General features: G+C 38.6%; 2 protein-coding genes across 3 annotated transcripts; one reads left to right on the top strand and one right to left on the bottom strand.

Annotated features, from left to right (window-relative positions):
- The first annotated feature begins 9,912 nt into the window (after positions 1–9,912).
- LOC122667588 (aluminum-activated malate transporter 14-like) lies at positions 9,913–14,691 on the top strand. 2 transcript variants are annotated; one of them, XM_043863925.1, is made up of 6 exons: positions 9,913–10,230; positions 10,397–10,537; positions 11,086–11,358; positions 11,612–11,724; positions 11,933–12,076; positions 14,301–14,691. In XM_043863925.1, the coding sequence occupies exons 1-6, from the start codon at positions 9,978–9,980 to the stop codon at positions 14,652–14,654; spliced, it is 1,278 nt and encodes a 425-aa protein (XP_043719860.1). In that variant the 5' UTR covers positions 9,913–9,977; the 3' UTR covers positions 14,655–14,691. The 2 variants fall into 2 exon arrangements, with proteins under 2 accessions (XP_043719860.1, XP_043719866.1); XM_043863931.1 differs by lacking the exon at positions 10,397–10,537.
- LOC122667578 (amidase 1-like) lies at positions 11,726–21,346 on the bottom strand. The gene is made up of 10 exons (XM_043863913.1): positions 21,147–21,346; positions 20,872–21,024; positions 20,110–20,234; positions 19,847–19,972; positions 18,217–18,399; positions 17,969–18,116; positions 17,658–17,826; positions 15,976–16,110; positions 15,693–15,869; positions 11,726–12,103 (listed from the first exon to the last, which is right to left on the bottom strand). Exons 1-9 carry the CDS (start codon positions 21,263–21,265, stop codon positions 15,717–15,719), a joined length of 1,311 nt encoding a protein of 436 aa, XP_043719848.1. The 5' UTR covers positions 21,266–21,346; the 3' UTR covers positions 11,726–12,103; positions 15,693–15,716.
- Between the last annotated feature and the right edge of the window lie 1,018 nt (positions 21,347–22,364).

Genomic DNA, 22,364 nt, shown 5'->3' with positions numbered 1-22,364 from the left:
GTACCGGTCAAACTTAATTTGGAGTTCGCGAATACTGTCAAAATCGTTCTGAATGAAAATAATTTTTGGACATCAAAACAAATGAATATTTTGCGCACTTTTAGTTTTTAGCAATGTTTTACCATATTAAGATTTATGGAAGATTTGAGAAAAACTCCAGCATTAGAAAATTGAAAATTACACCTATCGTCGAAAATCCAGTTTTTGTTCTTAAATTAGGAAGTTGACTTTTTTTTCTTTTGCAATTCGATTTTTTAATTATTTTTTATTGGATTCAAATACGAGGTATTTTCTTATTTATGAATAATATCTTAAGTAAATGAAATACAAATGCAAAAACATTTACTTAAATGACATTAGACATAACTGTCTATCTGTCTTGGTTTTTGACATAAATACCTATCTGTCTTAGTTTCGAGCCAAGTTTACTTAGTTTCAATGGGCATATGTGTTGAAACCACCAAAATATGGTTGAAACTGGTCGAAACCATCGAAACCCAATCGAACCCAAGGATTTTATAAAACCCCCTTCCACTCATCTCGAAAACCTGTGAAACTGAGTTAACTCGGTGGTTTTGACAGGTTTTGGTCAAGTTTTTCTTTCATGGTCACACCCAGATTTCTATATCACCGGAATCTGTGATCGGAGCATACAAATACGTTCCACTCTCCCACCAGGATCATTGATGCAGTATTTAAGCTAACTCATACACATCACACGTGATAATTCAAAGGACTAGATGAAATATAAATAATCATAATCAGAGTAGTGGAAACTATATGATAACATAAATACATTAACTGTGACAGTTTATCTAAAGTTATCATTTCATCACATCAAGATGTCAACAATTATCAATCATTCCCATTAGGACTTATGTATTACATAATATTTAGACAACACTTCACTCATGACGGGAATCAAAATAATAAGGTAGCAAGGAATAAATGTAGCAAAATATAAAATATCAAAATGTGGCCCTCGGCCCAAGCTACTACTCCCCTTGGTAGCAAGCCTCACAATAGCAATCCGGTCCATGCTCCCTAGCCTTGGGAGTCTACCAACCATCGCTAACGCCCTCAGGAACATCATACTCTGAGCCAGCCAGCTCCGCCATACCTGCACCATTATCTAAAAAGAGGTTTCCATGAGAAATGAGCTCCACTAAGCTCAATGAGAAAATTGAATCATGCAATTGGCTATAATATTTATAAATGCAATCACAAGGATGCAAACCAAACATGATAAATGAATCCCACAGCGTCCCATACGACTAGGATAGTTCGTGCATCAGATTTGATTTACAATCATGCAACATGAGTTCAATTTTATTATTATCCACTAACAAACAAATGCCTAAGCCTGGTCTAGTACTACTGCAATACCCTAGGTAGCATCCCCAACCCTCCACCTCTCACATACGGATGGCCTATCCGACGATGTAAAACCTGAGTTGCGGTTGGGACTCTGCCATACACATGTACGTCCTGTACGGTAAACCCCCAAAGTTAGTCACCCTGCCACGGTTCCGATTCTCACGTTGAAACCGCCGCTCCCAATACCTCACGTCGGTCTCACTGGTTTTCCCATGGGGGATTATCTAACACATAAACCTCTATTGGCAAGGGTCGTATCACTGGGTACAGTGGGATTCTAACCAAAATACATCTAAATGCATATTAGGGTACGTACAAGTCAGGTTTAGTGTTACTGCAACACCCTAGGTAGAATTTCTAGCCCTCCACCTCTCACGCACGGATGGCCTAACCAAAAATGTCAAACCCGAGTTGCGGTTGGGAGCCTACCATACACATGTATGTCCTATACGGCAAACCCCCGATATAACCCTAGCTCTCACCCGTTTTCAGCTTTCACTTACAGAACCAATTTGTTGAATGGCACCCCAGTCTGTCGGAAGTCACCACCAGTTATCCAACACCTTACCCCCTGTTGGTAAGGGGTGTAGCACTGGGAAAGTATGATCCTAACCACATGCATCTAAATGTATATTAGGATACATACACGCGTAGGCCAGAGGTCGAGTCCATAGTCCCCCCACATCGAGCTCGCTATCCTCTCGCCCCCTCTAGCTTACACTGCACATACAATAAATTTCAATTATCGATCCCAAGTCTGATGCATATTACGACACTTGGATCACATCAATCTCACATATCTCGCATTCACCACATATTCACATATTCCAACACATGGTCATATTTGTTCTCAACACATATAACCATATTCAATCTCAACACATATAACCATAACCATTCTCGTCGCACATGTCCATCTCAGCATTCAATCACATTAGTATTCTCAATCTCATCACATAACTATGTTCTCATTCAAAATCTCATAACAATAGTAATTCGAAGGTAAAATACATCCTAGCATTTACATTCAACATGGAAGAATTTCTACCAAATTATCTCTAACAAAATAGGCATTATTAGTCATACACTCTCAATCATTAAACAAATAGGTATGAAAATCATATAGCGAGATATAAAACATTCCAAAATAAGGTCGCGTATCCGATTTCCTCACCTTGTTCTTCGAACCGATGATTTTAACCAAAATTTCCACGTATACCCGTACACAATCCATATTAAAATCCCTCAAAACTCCTACTCAAACATTGTCGAAGTAGGCGAGGTCACTAGAGCAAATTCGATTTTGGTAAAGTGTCAATGCACATTAGTCATCTTTGAACCCAATTTTGAGGGTCTTCCCCTAATATTTGGCCAAAGACACCTTCATATGAAATGTATCCCTTTAAGTCTAGTTTACAACGTAATTTGAATCACATCAATTGAGTATGTATCGATCAAGTTATGGTTAACAGTGGGCAAATGTCGGAAAAATGGTAGGTGCATTCTACCAAAAAGGGCAGATGCATTCTGGCACTGTATCTACTGTTTCTATCTATCATTTTTTGGCAGAATAAAAACGGTAGATAGGCATTTGGGCACATCTACCATTTTTGTCCGACTGTACCTTTCGTTTTTCATAAAATTCATATTGTTGGTTTTAGTTTTGTGATCCTTGCTTCATGGCTTAAAGGGTCTTTTATGCATTCCTAGTTATGAGAATCACCTCAAACTAGGGTTTAATGCCCTTCAATTAATTGGGTTCATAAACCCTATGATTTTACATGGCTTGACCACCAATGTGGGGAAAGGAGTCATTCTAGATAGTAGTTGTGGTTTAGGAACTCACTAAAGTTCCCAAACATAAACTAAACATAAGCTCTTGAAGGCTATCTACCAATTTCATAGAAAACCCTTAATTAACTAATTCTTAGTTTAGGGTATATATAAATAGTCTAGAACAATAAATGAAAAATGAGAAAAAGGACAAGATATGTTCATTTAATCCTTTCAAAGAATACATTACTACCTTCCATTGATGGTTTCTTTCATAGGTTGGTGAAACTACTAATGGTAGGATGTATACAACCTAAGTAAAATAGATATAAATAGTCTAGAACAATAAATTTAAAATGAGAAAAAAGACAAGATAGGTTCATTTAATCCTTTCAAATGATACATTACTACCTTCTATTGATGGTCTCCTTCATAGGTTGGTGAAAACATTAATGATAGGATATTTACAACCTAAGTAAAAATTGATTACAATAAGGGAGAAAGGAGTAGAGGTAGGAAAGGATCATACTTACCAAGGTAAGATAGCGATTTAGGTTTACTAGAAAGTGAAGGGGATAGTGGTAATAGCCCCTATTTACTTTACTAAGCCACTAGGGCATGTTTGGTTAAACACTAACTCTTAGGTCCATTTTAGGTTATTGGGCCCTTTAAATTATTGGCCCTTTTAATCCACTTAGGCCCATAGTCCAATTTCTAATTTTAAAGCAAAAAAGTCCTAAGGCCTTAAGCCCAAGTCAGTGTAAGGTGGAGGTAGGTAGGGGCCACTCGATCTAGGTAGCGTATATGCATACACTCCGATCAATAACCCCTACAAACTTTCATTACAAGCACCACTTAGGGTGAGTAACTTTAATACCCCTAGACTAGGTTTGCATTAAGTAGGGGTAGGTTCTCCTTAGGGCTAAGTGGCCCCACATTCATTTAATTTAGTTTTTAAAGTTTAAATGGCTTGTCTTGACTCGGATCGAGTCGGGACTTTCTCCAGTACACTCGTACACCTTCAAAGGCATTAATGCTATGGATCATATGCATCAAATACCATTGACTACTATGCACGGTTGAAGTTAATTATTCATGGTTAGCCATTTACCACTAATTATCTAAGTGGGGATTCGGGTTCCCCCTCCTGACTGATTCCACACCACAACACGTGCACAGAGGGTAGCCAATAGTTCTACTATGGTAAATGTATTTCCAGTCATTTTTGTCAATAATTCTATCCTTGACTGCTACAGTCCAAGGTCACTGGTGTCGACAGTTGTCGGTACCGCAACACTTATTATCAAAATTTCAAATTAGCCCGGATTTTTGGGCACGGATATAACACCCTAAGGCCCACCTGAAGATTTTTGTTATTGTAGCCAAGACTTGGAATCTCACTGAGAATCAAATGGGTCAGACATTCCTCTATTCACTGGCTGGATCAGCCTTGAGACGGCTTACACAACTAGACCAAACTCAAACTCTGACTTGGTCGACAGTTGTGAAGGCATTCACTAAGCAATACTCGTACGTCACTGAAGTAGATATCACTTGGCGAGAGTTAGAAACTTAAGGCAAGGAGCCGATGAGGAATTCTCTAACTTCATCATGAGATTCCAGGAAAAGGCATCAAGGATGTGAAACCACCCAACAGAACCAGAGCAAGTAGAGATGATACTCAAAAAACTTGCATGGGAAGTACCATGACCAACTCTACTATCAGCATATCAAGACGTTCGAAGCGCTTATGGCCAAAGGGAAGTGCATCGAAGATAAGCCATTCAAAGGGAAGCAAGCCTAGAGCACGACAAAGGAAACTTCTGGGACTTACTCAACAAAAGCTCTAAAGAAGGGAAAGGAAAAGGTCCAGAAGTGAATGCAGTTACTACCACTCAATACACTAAGAGGCAAATTCAAACGATTGTTGCTCCCCCTCTTGTGATTCAAGCTAAACAACAAGCCCCATAAAACTTCTATTCTCTCTCAATTTTGTCTTCTTCTTCACTAAGTAATACACAAAAGCTCATTTTCTTGTGTGCTACCTACTCTACCTAGGAAACCACACATCTACTTTTCCATAGAGTAATAGGCTTGAGATCCAAGGTTCATCCCAAATGAAAAAGGTAGAAGAGACAGAAACAAATCAGCAGATTAGTTGTTTTAACATTGGTAATACATAACAAAGGTTATTCCTAAATATCAAGCATCATCAAGCATGGGTGAGACTCCTGAGATACCAAAGAGTCTAGAGTTGTCCTTTATTAGATATTGCTTTCATTTCTTGTTTATGAGATGATACTGGAAGTATAGGGGATGGACATAGAAAAAGGGAGAAAGGTTCTATGAATAGTTGGAGTAGGATACACTGCACTTCTGTGTCTATTTCTCTGCTCCTCTTATGAAGTGACCTAGCTGCCCTTTAATTCTATGATACTGTTTTTTGTATCTCATTGATTGGCTCCCCTATGTTGCTTGCTTAGAAAACCCTATCCCTAGAAAAATGTACTTTTTAGTTGTCCTAAGTAGAAAAAAGAAACCACCAAGTTGTGTATGAAAATAAAGGAGATAAATGTAAAGAAATGACCGAGCTCAAGGCATTGCAATAATGGTTTTAGTTTATGGTATCAGTTCTGTATCAATCATTGATGATATTGATATGGATCGGTTGTATCAGTTCTGTATCAATCAGTGATGATATTGATATGGATCGGTTGTATCCGTTCGTATCAAGCTGATTCCATAACAAAAAGTACTTTAGATTAAGATTTCCCAGTCAACTAGACCAATTTAAGTTGCTAGACACATAAGGTTCCCCTAGGATTAGCCAATAAATAGATTAAATTTTCAAAGTCAATCATATGATGCAAGGACGTAAGGGGATTGGGAGAGGGCTGGCAAAAATGCGTTTAAAACAGCTTTCTCATTTTGTTCTGATTTAAATGCATTTTGTCGTTTGTCTCCCAATTATATGGGAAAAAAAGGCAAGTGCTAAACATTCCCATATTAAACATGTTTAAAACATGTTCCTGTTTTTTTTTTTTGGCCTTCTTTAAGACCTTGTTGAATAGTGACTTACTCAACTGACCAAATCTCTCTCTATCGAACTCTGATCGACTTGATTCTTTTGCCGACGTAAAGTTGACTTGAAGGGCTACACTTGTCATGTTATCACTATTAAACCATGGTCAATGCATAGACCTCAAAATTGAGCTATAATCTGATGCATCTTCTGAAAAGGGTTTCTAATGCGATAATTTCCCACTCCAATTGAAAATGCATTACTTCGGGAGTGTGTTGACAACAATGAACAACATCGTAGCCTAGCCACATTGTTCAACAGGACTTTGGACATGTTTTATGTTTTATGGTTTATGAATTTGTGATTGTATTCTGGGTCACGTTCAAAAACCATACCATCCCTTTTTTTGTTGTTCTCTCTCTCTAACCATTTTTTTACCGTACCATTTGGAATTTTACATCATTTAAAACTCAAATTGTCCATTTCCGTTTTTTTTTTTTTTTTTTTTTTGTTGCCATTCTCTATTTTTTTATCATGTCAGTTAGAGTTTTAAACGACTACCCCGTTTAAAATTCGTACCATCCATTTCCATTTTTTTCGGTTTCCCATTTTGCCAACTATGGGTTGGACCTAAGGGGGAAGGCATAGTTACCTTTATTTGCAAGAGGTGGGAACTCAAGAATTGAGTAAAAAAAAACTCCAACATGGTAAAACAAACTGCGCTTGGCAATTGTCCGCAACTTTTCAGTCTTTTTAGTCAAATGACAAATTTTGATTAGCTTGACATTTTTTTTTTTGATTAGCTTGACATTTGATAAGTGGAAAAGAAGAGTTGGGGACGGGGATGCCAAGCAAACTACAACATGATACTCATCAAACTGTTGCATAGAACCTTTCATAAGAGTAGTTGCCAATGTACCTTAGGCCCTCTCACATGGTTTTTTTTTTTTCTCTTTCTTTTTTGACCATGTAGGCTCTATGTTCATAGAAGAAAATTTTCTAGTTGCCCCTTCCTAGAAGGTAAATGGGAGGGTAAGACCCACTTAATCGTAGAAAATTATTTGCTCCATTTCTTGTCCGCTCCATTTCCCCAAGTACCTCTAATTGAGGGGGGGTGGACCCCACTCGGGTAGGGTAGGGTGCCCCCTATTTGAGGAACTTGGGGAAATGGAGCTGCTCAGGATATGGAGCCAATAATGATCCACTTAAGCGGCCTTCCATATTTAATTAGGTGAGTAAGCTCCCTTAATCTTACTCTACCGGATTAGCTTATAGGGTAAAGAACCATCATCCTTACCCATCGGATGAGGGAGGGTGAACCCATAAGGTGGGTAACTGTTATGTGTCTAATGAGGCCCACTCTAGTGTAAGGGCGTTAGATTGGACCAACCTAGTCTGGGATAGGTTAAAGGGTTTTTAACGTGTTCATCAGCTTTGGAGCTTTTGGCGTATCAATCAAGTACCTAACATTTGGTATTTGAGCTGGGCACCAAGTCACGAGTTCGAGTCACGGAAAGGGCTACCTGGAGTAGAATGAAAGCCGTCAAGAAGGGGCTACCTGTTGCCAGGCAAAAACCCTAGGGCAGAGTGGAGCAGCTTGGAAAACACCTGAGTGAAAACTGCCTAGAGTGAGAGCCGCCAAGGACGACGGTTGTGGAAGCGCCGTGGTCTAATATGTGCCTAATGAGCCCACTCTTGTTGTATGGGGGCTAGATTGGATCAGCCTAGTATGTGATATGATAAAGGGCTTGATTTAACATGCTCATCAACTCTGGAGCTTTTGGCGTATCGATCAGGTACTTAACAGTAAATAGGTTCAATTGCCAACCTTAAGAAATAAAGAACTCTTCCTCTTTATCTATGCTCCTCTTTGTAGCCTCCATAAGTGGTGAGAGAGAGCATATAAGGAGTACTAGGGATGATTCCCTAGGACTCCTCAATATCCTTCCTCTTTCTCTATGCTCCTCATGTTTTAGAAATGTGGGGAATTTTTTTCATGTGTGGTTCCCTGATAGGTGCGGTTCCCTAGTGCCTCTCACAAGAGGAGGATGGACCCCACCCGGGCAGAGTGTTAGGTCAGGTGTCCTGGATGGGTCCCACCCCCTCTTGTGAGAGGCACTAGGGAACCGCACCGGTCAGGAAACCGTAGACGATGTGAACTCAAATGTGGGAGTAGTAGAAAGTGTCATTGAAGTGAAAATATTGTAAGTAACCCCCCTCCCCCACCCCAAAAAACAAAAAAAAAAGGCCGAGTTTCTCTGCACGAAGGTACCATCACTTTTTGTTCTTTAAGGGTTATAAACCCCCCCCCCCCTTTAACCCTTGTTCCATATGAATCATCTGGGGTGAAGTACATTACTCCAATGTCCAATATAGTCAAATGGACGTACCCAATGCACGAGGCTTCCACCACTACAGGGTTTGGGGAGAGTTATAATATACACAGCCTTACCCCTGCTTTCACAGAAAGACTGTTTCCAAACTCGAACCCGTGATCTCTTGATCACAATGGAACAACATTACCGGTGCGCCAAGACCCGCCCTCCAATACAGCCAAATGGTTTTTCACTTCTTCAAATTTACTAAACCTTTTATTATCATCATTTTCTGTCTTTTTTGTGATGAAGTATTGTGTGGAAATACGTTTTGATGACAAAAGCAGAAAGAAAACGATATATTAGAAGTACTAAGAGTTGATGCGAGAAATTCAAGTTAGGGACAGACGTTGGTGGCCAAAGCACACCGCACTTATAACTAAGTGGCGTAGTCATTTCTTTCCCAGAACTGAAAATTTTTATAAAACATCTCTCTATCTCTTTTACTTCACTTATATATATCCTTCCCCCACCGTTCTGCTTTTAAGTTTGTCTATTCCTTACTGTTCTTGAATTATTATATGGGAGAGGATTGTGGGTGATTGTCTACTGTAAAAAGTTTAAAACATATCTCCAGATCAATGGAAATTTCATTATCTTGATAAATCTGATAAACATACCTGGAACAGAAAGACTTTCCTGTAGTTTCTACACTCATATAGTCTTATATGTTCATGCATACGTACTTACGTCTATATAAAAAACACACAAAACATGACAAGTTAGTTTAGTCTCAGATCAATCATAATATGTTGAACCTAAGAAAGGAGATTAGGAGACAAGGGGAAGCCATTGTAGCTATTCTGATCATGTTATCATGCTGAAACAATACTCCAACAACTAATATTAGGTATTGTAGTGAAATCGTGATTAAGTGTGTGACACTTGTGGAATGTGGTTTCTCTCTATATTGTCATGTTTGAGAATAAATTAAATAACCTCATCATAGTTGAAGTGGAAATAATAAATTTTCTAGAACAGAAAATATATATCATACAAATGGTAAGAACAGTGGGTTCCCAGATAGGGAACACTCCACATTAATCCAGTACTTCAACTAAGCCATGGCTTAGCTTTGTTGATTCGACACTTACAGGTAAGCCGTACACTCGTGCTGGGCATGTGTCCTCCACTGAGTCATTAGGCTTACTAATGCATCCACATTTTTGGATACAGACAGTAGATACAGATATGAATGCTATCTTAGTTCTCTATACATGTTTGAATTTTTATAGCCAAAGGTAGGGCTATGGCTAGGGATCCATCAGCCTATACCCACTTTGGAGTTTTGGATCATAACTACCACCTTCCCACTACACATTTCATAAGATTAGTGTTATATATATATGTGGTTTCATTCCACCAGAACTTGCCAACAATATTAGTGACTGAGACCCCATATACGCTAAAGAGAAAAAGAACTGTTGGCCATGAATTCAGAAACAGTAATAGCTGTTCAAATTCAAGATGGAGTTTCTCCTCAGAAGAAGAAGAACATTCTCCACTATCTTACAGCAAAGAAAGACATAGATGAGCACAGAAAGTTGATTCACAGCATCAAGGTTGGACTAGCACTAGTTTTGGTTTCACTCCTGTATCTCCTTGATCCTCTTTTTGAGCAAGTTGGAGACAATGCCATGTGGGCTATCATGTCCGTAGTGGTTGTTTTCGAGTTCTATGCAGGTTCTTACAACTTCTGTCATATTTGGTTATCGTTACACTTAAATTTTGTTTGCAGACACTAAGGGGGAGAAAAGAAGGAATTTGTTAATTATAGCTTACATTTCAATTTATTATGAGAAATTCTTCTCTATGGTTGATGAATATGTTACTGATGAATTCATGACAGGTGCAACACTTGGCAAGGGCATGAACCGTGGAATTGGTACAGTTCTAGGGGGTGGCTTGGGGTGTTTTGTAGCAATTTTAGCTCAAAACCTTGGCAAGACTGGCCAGGCTAGTGCCATTGGCATGTCTGTATTCATCTTTGGTATGATTTTTGTATTTGATAATAAAAGTTTGTGGTGTTTGTAACCTTAACACCCTCCAGTAATGATACTAAATGTCATGTTGGCTGTGAAATTCAGTCAATGTTGTTGGTTACTGAATCACAATGTGTTTCAGCCTCTTAACAGTCTAATACAGGCACCTGTAATATTAGTCCTAAAAAACACAAGCCCTTTCTATCTATTCCTGGTAATTTGGAGTCTGATGTAGACTTATTTCTTTCTAATTAACCAATAAAACTTAAGGTTAAGAATACCAAATAATTGATTATTATTATTTGTGTTTGAACCTTAAAACTAGTACCTGATGAGCTAAAAGCTATTTTCACAGTTTAGTACAATCTCCACTAAGTTTGTAAGTAACCATTTTCTTGTCCAAATAATTCTACCTTCCCCTTTCTTTTTCCCCTCTTTCCTTTTTCTTTGGTGGGAGGGGTGTACTGGTACTATGTAGACAACTTCATTATCTGTTATCATTGTATTTCTTATCTTTCACCAATCTAAAGAACCAGTTTCTGAATGAATCATTCAGGTGTAGCTGCTACATACACTCGACTGGTTCCAAGCATAAAGAAAAGATACGACTATGGAGCCATGGTTTTCATCTTGACATTCAATCTAGTTGTAGTCTCTGGTGTGCGTGCGGAGAAGATCATCAAGATAGGCCTTGACCGTCTCTCAGCAATTTGTATGGGTTTTACGGTTTGTGTGTCAACAAGCTTACTCATCTTCCCTGTATGGGCTAGCGATGAACTTCATTGTTCTACAGCTTCGAAGTTCAATAAACTTGCTTGTTCGATTGAAGGTTAGTTTTCTTGGTTTTGGGCAGACATACAAAGACTGAAGAAACTATAAACTAGTTATTCGTTAAGTTCTAGAATTGACAATGAACAATAACAGATTATTAGACTCTCAACTTTGAATCCTTAAAGAGATCAACTCTAAAAACTATAGACTAAATTTTTTTTTCATAAAAAAGACTCTAAAAATAGATTGGGGGGGGGGGGGGAGAGAAAAAGTTTATTCAGTCTGCAATTTCTTGACCCATTTTATTGTAGGGTTCCTGGAGGAGTACTTTCAAGGGATTGAGGAAAATAAGGATAATCAATCTGAAACCAGTTTTAATGCTTGCAAATCAGTGCTGCACTCAAAGTCCACGGATGAATCATTGGTAAGTAGGACTAACTGCATTTAAAACTTTCCAACTAGAAGGATTATTCAATAGCAGTCTCTTCTTGATAATCTGGATGTTATTTTACATGGAATCATAAACTTTTTTTACTTCAGCCTCTAGAACTTATGATGTACTACTCTTCTCATAATAAAACTTCATTTAAAACAAGAAAACAAGTGACAGTGACACCGTCTTTATTTTCCAGGCAAATTTTGCAAGGTGGGAACCATGGCATGGAAAGTTTGGATTCTCCTATCCATGGCACAAGTACCTGCAAACTGGAGACTCACTTAGAGACTTGGCTGCCTCCATTATTTCGCTAAAAGGGTGTCTTCAGTCTCATCAACAGGCATGATACTGCTTCTCTCGGCTTTATCTGAATCAATAACATGAGATCAACCAGAAAAAAAAAATGGAAGGATTGTTAAACATGCCATACATAATTTCTCAAAAAAGACGTAAAATAAGAAAGCAGTTCATAACTTAACGAAACAAGATATCCTTCTATAAAATAAACCAAGATAAACTCATAAGAATTTCAATCAAATTCACTGATCAAAGAATTTTCACCATTCTTGTCTAGAATACTGAAACCAAATTTTCTGAAAATTCCCAACATTAGTCCAAATTTTTTGTTTTCCCTTGTTTTGCATGTACTGATATCTGACCTTGGTATTGCAATACCAAGGGGGAGGAAGAAAAAGAAACAATGACCAACAAAAAATGATTTTATTAACTACAAATCAGATAACATGATCATGTGCAACTTTTTTTTAATTACATGGAACATAAAAATTAAAATCAATTGTCAAAAACAGTTTTTTTGGTTGTGATACTGTTGGCTTTGAAGCCTGCAAACCAGGATTCTTTCAACCATGAGGCCTATGTGGCCGATCCAGACAGCTCAAAGTATGGGGATAAGCTGGATTCGCCACAAGTCCAATTGCCACCCTTTTTCATGATCAGCCAATAAGAAGGGTTTCAATTTATTCAAATGATCGATCTTTTTGCTATCCATCTATCTCAATATTTGATTTTTTTCGAATAGAGTAGGCTAAAAAGAGCATATTTTTTGCCACATGGCATAGGTCTATGGGAATGGATATGCATAAATTGAGGAACACATGGACAAGGTTTGAGCCTCTAAGTTGCCAGAGGCTAAGGTCAACAACAGATCTAAGCCTCCACTTTTCCACAAGTCAAGAGTGAGATGATAAGAGGAAGACTAGAAAAAAGACCCAGTTTCTCCACATCTATGGTGAAGAGAGACTCTCTTCAACCATGGGATCTGACCCTCTGATTGAACTTGGAGGAATTTTCGATCTCATATAATAAGGGGTGGAATTTAATGATGAACCCAGAGTCCAATCCATGATTTTAGCCTTTTAGGTATTGGTATCTACCACCGTCTTGGTGGTGTCGGAACAAGGGAGGACAAATGGTAACAAAAATCCCCATATTGGTATTTTGAGAGGCAAAATGATCCGATCCACCTGATATGACCGATCTGTATCAGTATCGGCAGTGACCGATACCAAACACTAAAACCTTGGTCCAATCATAATGTCACATCACCAATGATGAAGAGATTCTCCCTTCACCATGGGTGAAGAAAATTCCTAGAAGAATAGAACTCTTCTTTTAGAAATTCTAAAGGAAAAATGAAAAAACCTCTATAGTTCTACTTAAAATACAAAAAATTATCTAAATTTCTCAAATTTTGTCCAAGACATAGATGAAGGAAAAACAGTTTTAAAAAAATAGCAACGTTGAAAATTTTGGGAAAGTTAAAACCTTGGTTGGTATTACTCTCCTTTTCATGGTCTGTGGTCATAGAGAGCATGATTAGAGCATATCAACCTACTCCCCTACATTTGATGTGTAGGAGGGAGGATCCTCTGCTATGTTGCTAATGCCTTCAAAAGGTATGAAAAGGCATATCAGGGTACTATCATAAATACATTGAGATCTATTGTCATAGGCTCACCCATGTAGATTTCTTTTCATGCCTTTTGAGGGCATCCATAGATATGATCAGGAGCAGCAACAGTGACACAGAGGAATTTTATACCTGTGAATATGTAATCTACATGTAGATTCACAAAAGACAGCTCGATGGTCCCCACAGAAAGATTGATGGAAACCAATCAGAGATTCCCATCGATGGCTTACTTCCTATGTAGTGGGTTTATGTATAAACCATAAAACAATGGGAACTCCACTACCCAAAAAAAATTTAAAACACTTGTCTGATGTCACAGTTTCAGTATCAGCCCGATTAAACCCGTTGGTCAAACTGGGTTCACTAACCCACTACTTCTCCAGGTCAAATCTTATTATAGACCACAGGAGAGGGGTCCCCACAACGCCAGTGAGAGGAGGAATCTGCATGCACACCAATGGTAGTGCAGAAAACGTTATCATCCACATGGGGGCCACATAGTTAGAGAAGGAAAGACAAATTAATAAAAAACCTCACGTGAGAGGGAAATAGTACCCGGCGTTGTGGGAAACTTTTTTCTATAGACCATTGTTAACCCATGACTAATTTCATTCTTGTCATGGTTCTTCAGCCATCATCAGTGCCTTTGAGGCAGTCTATCAAGAAGCCATGTGAAGCAGTGGCCTCTCTGCTTGCTTTCACATTGAGGGAGCTTGGAGACAGCATCATCCACATGAAGAGATGTCATCCAGCAGTGTTAGTAGTGGCAAAGTTGCAGTTGTCAAGACTAGAGCTTAGTGAAGCTGTACTTCCTCACATGCTCAGGGTGATATCAGATGATGATGGTTTTGCAATTGCAGGCTTCATATTTCTGCTGATGGAGATGGTGAAGGTGGTGGAAAAATTGGCAAAAGAGGTTGAAGAACTGGCAGATTATGCAGGTTTCCCTACTCAACAGCTCAAGCATGCAGATTTATGGCAATAATATTGATGCAATCCAGTTTTGCCATCATGAATATATCAGAAAATAAAAATAATTGCAATGGAAAGTGGAGGAAATTTGATGTTCAGCAGTCCATCATGCATGGCCAACATAATCAATAATTAACTATACAAGGAAAGGAAATCCCAATGTGTATTTATAACATGGCCGGATACAGTTCTAAATAATGTTTACCTTTATTTCAATATTATCTTTTCTCTCCCTTCCATGACCTTCTCACAAAAATAAACACTTTCCCAATATAGGCCACATCCAGCAAAGATTAGACTTTGGAGATGGCCAAAAATTTAACATGTCACATTTCTTGATAATGAGACATATAGATGCACATTTTCACAGCTAGACTTCAAAGTGAATTTACTTTTTTTTATCAAATCAACAAATGGTTGTCAGTTCAGTATCAAATTTCCACCTAAGACATGTCCTATCTACAACTCATTGAACAATGGGCTGAGAAACCTGCTGAAGTGGACGAGGACATGTCATAGAGATACTAAGATAGTGCCCACAAAAGAAATTTGTGAAGGAGATACTGTTGAGTATGTCTTGTATTCCAAGGATCCAAGTGTGATGTGGATTTGTCCCGACCCGACATATTTTGTGGCGCGACCCGAAGGGAGAAAAGGTTGAGATTTAGTTCGTGACGCGGAGGGTTGTAGCCGTATATATAAGGCATTTTTTCTCATTCTAGGGTTAGACGAAAACTTGTATCTTGATTTTGTTTAGTGAAAAGTTCGTCGCTGCTCTTCCCGTGGACGTAGGTTTCTCGCGAAACCGAACCACGTAAATCTTGTGTGTTTGCGATTGTCTTGCTTGTTATTTTTCTTCTTCGATCCCATATTTGGCCATCTTGTGCGATTCAGTTTTAACAGATACTAAGATCCAAGAGTTTTAAGGCTAACTGAATATTTCATAGAAACGAAGCACCATCCTCATTACCAAAGACAGACTGCCTTTACAAGTCACAAAAATAAATCATCTCTGCATATTTTACTTCATACAGATTGACTTGCAGCTTACCTTCAATAGTACAAAGAGACAACTTCAGTAACTCATGTTCTGAGCAATTTCAATCTGTTCCTTCAAAGAACCATCAAGGGCCTCAACAAGATTCAGTAAAAAACCATCTGCACCATGCTTAGCTAATAGAGACACTGCCACGGGAAGGTTATCATGCATTCCCAATGGTATGCTGACCTGAAATTTAGATGCAATACGTTAGAGATTATCGGTTACAAATATGCCCCAATAACTAGCATGATTTAAAATCATCTTGTTCAGATAAAAAGATAGGAGAGAATACCTGGCAAAACCCTGAAAATCCAGCAACAGACAGCAAGCTGAATGCTCTAGCATGGCAATGTTCAAGTGTAACAGTATCTGTTTGCAATTTAAATGGAGGACCAGGAAATGTAGGGATTGCAAGGATACCAAATTCCTACAAAAGAATCATTTAGTAAAGGCATGAAGAGGGCATAATTGGACAAGAGGTGAAGCCATGAGCACCACGTGACTGCTTCAACTTGCTTGTGAGAGTGCGAAAATTGTGAACAGCATGTAGAATCCAGTTTACACAAAATTTCCACAAGAATTTCATGTACAATCCAGTGAAGGAAGCTGCAGAAGAATGTCTCAACTCAAGCAATGCATGGTGCGCCAGACCAGTAATTTAGATTGGATACTTTTATTGGTTTGAGTTTTCAGGGGTTCAGCAGTTTTAGACCAAAGTTGGGGGGGTTGAGCTCATCACTTGTAGATGACAGATTGCTTAGCTGGTAAAGTATTGTAACATTTACAAGATGTCAGATCTCCACACCATAGAAAAACATCTCGGTTTTGCAAGAAACCAAGACGAGATGGCCATCGATTTTAAAAATTCCCCTGTTTGGTGTGGGCAAATGCTGTTTAAAATCGCTTTGAATGAAAATATATTTATAAATATCAAAATAAATGAATATTTTATCGCACTTTTGGTTTTTAGCAATGTTTTATCATCTTAAGATTTATGGAATTTTTAGATTTGAGAAAAAACCCAACATTTAAAAGTTGGAAATTGCACCTACAGCCAAAAATCCAGTTTTTGTTCTTGAACTGGGGGGTTGAATTTTTATTCTTTTGGAATTTGATATTTTAACTATTTTTATTGGATTCAAATAGGGGGTTATTTGCTTATTTATCAATAATATCTTAAGTAAATGAAATAACAAATATAAAAACATTTACTTAAATGGTCTTTGGCATAAATGTCGCCCTTGACAACTATGATTCTTAGTACACTGTGCGTACACTAGTAAACTTGGGGTCAGTAACCACAAGTAGCTGAGTGTTTTTTTTTTGGGGGGGGGGGGTGAAAATAGTTCATGCATTGTGTTTAGAATGTCAAAAATAGTCTGTATACAAAAAAAACCAGAGCAAAAAAAGCATTTTTGGGCCTCGAAACCACCAACTTGAGTTGGCAGGGAAAAAATCTCTGGTTTCGACCAGTTTCGGCCATATCTCGGTTTCTGGCTGGTCGAAACCAAGTTTTAGAACCTTGCTCCACACACCAACTTTGTGAGCTTACCACTAACCACTAGTCATTGTCCCCTTTGTCTCAGCCACAAAAATATAAGTATATTCAAGATATTTTTAGTCACAATATTAATAGGGAAGGTATAAGCAGGATGTGTGTCACGCGAGGTCTAAATGGGGCAGGGGCACCATATCCATCCACAGTCTTGATGTCATCACTTCTTGTGCCTCAGATTGAACCAACCATCCTGCTAAGCTAATAAAGATTGTGGTCCTTTTTTCTTTTTTATGACAACTTTGTTGAAAAATTAAATAACATGTAAACACATTAAAAATTATTTACAAAACCAAAAATATAGAAGTAATTAGTTAACTAGAAGTATTAGGAAATCCCTAAAGGAGTTTGCACTTCCACAGGCAGTGAGCGTGCGTGCATGCATCTGTGTCTGGAGAGAGGGGAGAGAGAGAGAGTACCTCAAGAAGGGCAGTAAGAGCAGTACGAAACTCATTCCCAACTGCATTACAGATGTCAATGTTTTCACTCGTTGTCCTAAGGGCATCCTGTACCCGTTCTGATATGCCTGGACCTAAATCAGGTTTAACTGAATTGATCCATTCTTCATGGTTACTTTTGAACTCGTACCTGCACTTAAAAATGACTCATTGTAGTGGAATCAATATTTATTCCCTTTTCGTTTCCCCCACCCCCCCTCCTTTCGGAGGGTGGAGAAGAAAAACCTATCTCTTATATCACGCACTATTGCAGTTCTGTTCAGGATCTGTACCTCTGAAGCATTCTCAAGGCGCTTGAAAGGGCCATCAATGATGGTATGTTATACTCCATTTGATCATTGCCTTCAGCCATAAAATGCTTCAAACTTGGAACTTTATCCTTAACATAATCACCAAGGTTTGTATGCCTAACAACTTGACCTAAAACAAAAAGATGAAGAAGTAAGGCATTAATCACCTGAAAGATAGATGCAGATACAAACTATTGCAAGGACTACAAACCACATGATCCAGAATTTACCTCCAAACAGCTTTTTGAAAGATTTAATAAGCAACTGGGTCACTTGTTCATTGGGAATGTTCAGAAGTTGGAAACAGTCATCTGGAATGATAAGGAAACTTGGTTGTACAGGTTCCACATTAGTTGATTGCAATAGCACGCGCCCTACTTGATTTAAGATCACAGGATCCCTTGCAAACCATCCTAGAAGACAGTGTTGACATAGAGTTTCAGGGAAAAGGTCTCAATACAAATAGTAACCACTAAACACAACACACCCTTTCTGCTAAAGCACACTTACATCCAAGTCCAAATTTAACATCAAACTAAAAGTATACCATGATTAAAGAAAGAAGCCCAAAAGTGTTTCCAGCCATGTTTAAAGAGTAAATCTACATTAGAGGTTGCCATATAGAGAGCTTCTCTATTTGGTCCACCCCTTTTTGAGCCACGTGCAGCGCTCTTTTGGTCAAACCAATCATTGGATGGGAAGGACCCATAAAGAATAAGCAATGTGTCAAGTTTTGGGCGCCATCTCCATTATATGACCCATCATGAGTGGACACTACACTTGTATTTTCGGAGGAACACTGAAGTTGCTCAAAGTTGAATTTTTAGCCACGTTTTTAAGCTTCATATCTCCATATTGGAAAATAGGATTTCACTGAAACTTGCTAAACTGATCAATGATGACGTGGACAAAAAAAAAAAAGCATCCCAGTGCATGAGGATCCCACTACTGCAGGGCCTGGAAAGGGCAAATGTATGCAGCCTTACCCCCGCTTTACGGAGACGCTGTTTCTAGACGTGGACAATATGGCTATAAATTTGAGCCCAACAGAACTGCCGTGCGAGAGATACTAGGGCCATCTACAAGAGCTTCTCTAGATGGGCACTATGGGAAATCCATGCACTTGTTTATATATAAGGGATTATTCAGGTTATCAACCATAAGCAGAGAAAATGCTTATCATGAACTCACATCCTGGCAGTTGGAATGAGTAACACCAGACAGCTGCTACACCCATTCCCATTCCAGCTTTCAAACTGCTTGGAACTTGTTTCATGTAATGTCTCTGTTTAGTTCTTTTCAATAGATCTATTATTTCCTTACAAATTAAAAAAAAAAAATGTGATGATATCATACTGCTATACAACAATGGGAGGACAATATTATACAACCAGATAGCTGTGTCAAAGTTGCAACCCATAAGTGCCTCAGTCATGCATTGTACTTCACACTTTAAGCTGTATGAATTTTGCTTTTTTGATAATTTCTACTGGTATGGTAATACTGGGTACAAAACTTTGTGAAATGAATATAGGGAGAAGTGAGTTTTCCATGACATGAACGTAGTACTACTGCACAGTAATCACAGATGGCTTAGAACTTTTAGCATGGATAGAATTGATCCTCGAAATTTGTCAAGGAATGATATAACTGAACATAATCAGTTGGGTTAAGGCTTACGTGAGATGAGGTGAGCAAGTTCAGAGCTGGCAGGGAATCTCATGTCAACGGCCTAAAAGTTATACAGTACTGATTGTTATATAACATAAAGATTAGACCAACCATAGTCATGTTTCAAGATAGAATGTGAAGGATTTTTTTATAAATCAACTAGAATGAATATCTGCACTGGCAATTTACCAACTGTATCAAAGCTCTGTGCCATAGGAATAACACCACTAATAGGAACAATTGCATGTGAAGGCCGAAACCCATAAATTCCACAGAATGCTGCGGGGACTCTTACGCTTGCTCCAGTGTCAGTACCTGCTTGGAAAATAGCAACAGCCATCAAAAGCGTTTCAACGAGTCCCTCCACTAAAACCTAATGATGACATTTAAAAAAAAATAAAAATAAAAGACATCGATCATTGGGGTGGGGGTGGGGGGGAGGGGGACCTCACCTAAGGAGAAATCTACAAGCTTTGCAGCCACTGCTACAGCAGATCCACTTGAAGATCCTCCAGGTATCCGATCTGGGGCACATGGATTAACGGGAGTTCCATAGTGTTTGTTCTCTCCATATAGACTACCATCAAATATTTAGGAATGTCATAAAAAGCTATAAAATCTTTCACATAAAAATTCAAAGATCTCTAGAATAAGAAGAATAATTGTAAGAACCAACACTATTTAGTAAATTTGTCACATCATATCATTCATTGTCTCTTAAAATTGGGGATAGGTATCCCCAACATCAGTAGATGTTCCTAATCATATGATAGCTAAAGTCCACACGGAAGAATTGCCGAGAATTTTAATTATTAAGGAGAAACGAGAAAGGAAATCAGATCATAAAAAACACAGAGTAGGCAAATTTCTGGGCTAGGGTCCCTACAATTCTGCTGCTATTAAACTCAGTATAGTTCACTGAATTAGACAGTAGAACATGCATCTCATACATGAAATCTATATTCCAGATTGTACAGAGTAATCATGAAAATGAAATAACATGGATACCTCAAAGGCACAAACATGTTAGTTGTGTCTGACACAGGTACACAAGGTGTATTTGGAGGATATGGCAAGTGGGTACCTTATCCAACACAAGACAAAGAGTGGAAGTGGAGGTGGAACCATATGAACCAAATATTCATCTAAAAGTGGAGTCAGAAAAATCAAATGAAACATCAAATTCTCTTATCCTAAGAGTCTAAAAAACCAACCAGTAGGCCATTTCATCCATGACAGTTTTGCCAACACAGGTGGCACCCGCATTCAAGAGAAGTAAAACAGAGGGAGCCGTTGATACGGCAGGTGAGTGAGTCCTCGCCCAATCCGGATTCCCAAATCCAGTCACGTATCCTTCAACATCATATCTGTTCCCACAAACCCAAAATTTCACAAATCATTTCACGAACTAAGAGTGAACAGACAAAGGAATAAAGAAGAACGATGGAAAGTAATCAAAAAGAAGTAAAAGCAGAGAGAGAGAGATGACATGTCTTTGACGGCGAAAGTGAGGCCGATCAAGGGGAGTTGTTGAGGTGAATCAGTAGCTGGAGGATGTATAAGCAGTTTCTTAACGAAAGCTCCGAAATCCGACTCTACCGCCGCCATCTCTATTCTCTACGATACAATTCAACTCTCTCTCTCTCTCGGTGGTGAAGACGAATTGAGCTTACAGAGTAGAGAGTAATGAGTACAAAGTTGAGACTTCCAGAGACTTGTTGGTCTTGCTTTTATGGTCTACTGGTTCACTTCAATGGTGTTGAAAACTGTCTCCAGATACCAGAGGATTGGAGGGAAAACGTCCGAGTAGACAAGGACCAACGGGAATACTGGGACCATGAAAAAAACATTATATGAACAGACCATACTCCTTCGTGGCCCCTGCTGATTGGATGCTGAGCATGGTGCCGACGAGTGATGATTGATGTCAGTTACCCAGTTTCATCCTCATTGCTAGATATGATCCATCCTATGTTCCGGACAATGGAATGTATCGCCGATACGTATCAGAATCAGTCACATTTGATACCAATGCCGGACCAATGCGGTAATCCCAAGAACTTATTTTTATTAGATCGAATCACCCGATACAGCCTAATATTCCCAATCAGTATTCATATCAGTATCGGCAAAGGCCGATATGGGTTACCGATACTATGTTTTATATCCATGCTTTGTACAGTATGTGAAAGCATTGTTGATTGGGAATAGAGAGAACAATAGACACAATGACCGATACCCGGGACAAAGTGTTACTGGGGCACTATATAAAGAATGCCCTTTACATACTTCAGTGAGGGGTGAGATCTCATTCCGTTGCCTCAACTTTGTTGTCATAATCCCTGTGTCCCTTCACAAATGAGGAATTTCTTGAAGAAGATAAGGTTTCCTAAGAATGAGGCGAAAAGTCTGAATGGCCTTCGTATTGCTTTTCATCAGAATTATTAGGACATTGTGATGGAAGTGGAATCGGCCACAAGATCAGCCGTATGATTCTAATTCGACTAGAATTGATCGAAAAATCAGCCAAAATCAGCTTGAACATTAAAAATCAGATGTTTTTTTTTTTTTTTTTTTTCTAAAATAAAAAAGCAAGCATAATTGAGAATTTGATCCAGCTGATTACAATCCAATTCTAGCCAAATCGGCAAGAATTTGATCTTGCTGATTCTAATTCTGCCGGAATCAGTGATCTGACTCAGATTCC

This window comes from Telopea speciosissima, chromosome 1 (assembly GCF_018873765.1).
Source record: "Telopea speciosissima isolate NSW1024214 ecotype Mountain lineage chromosome 1, Tspe_v1, whole genome shotgun sequence".
NCBI lineage: Eukaryota > Viridiplantae > Streptophyta > Magnoliopsida > Proteales > Proteaceae > Telopea > Telopea speciosissima.
Note: the sequence above shows the minus strand (reverse complement) of the source record. Positions and strands in the feature narration are given on the sequence as shown.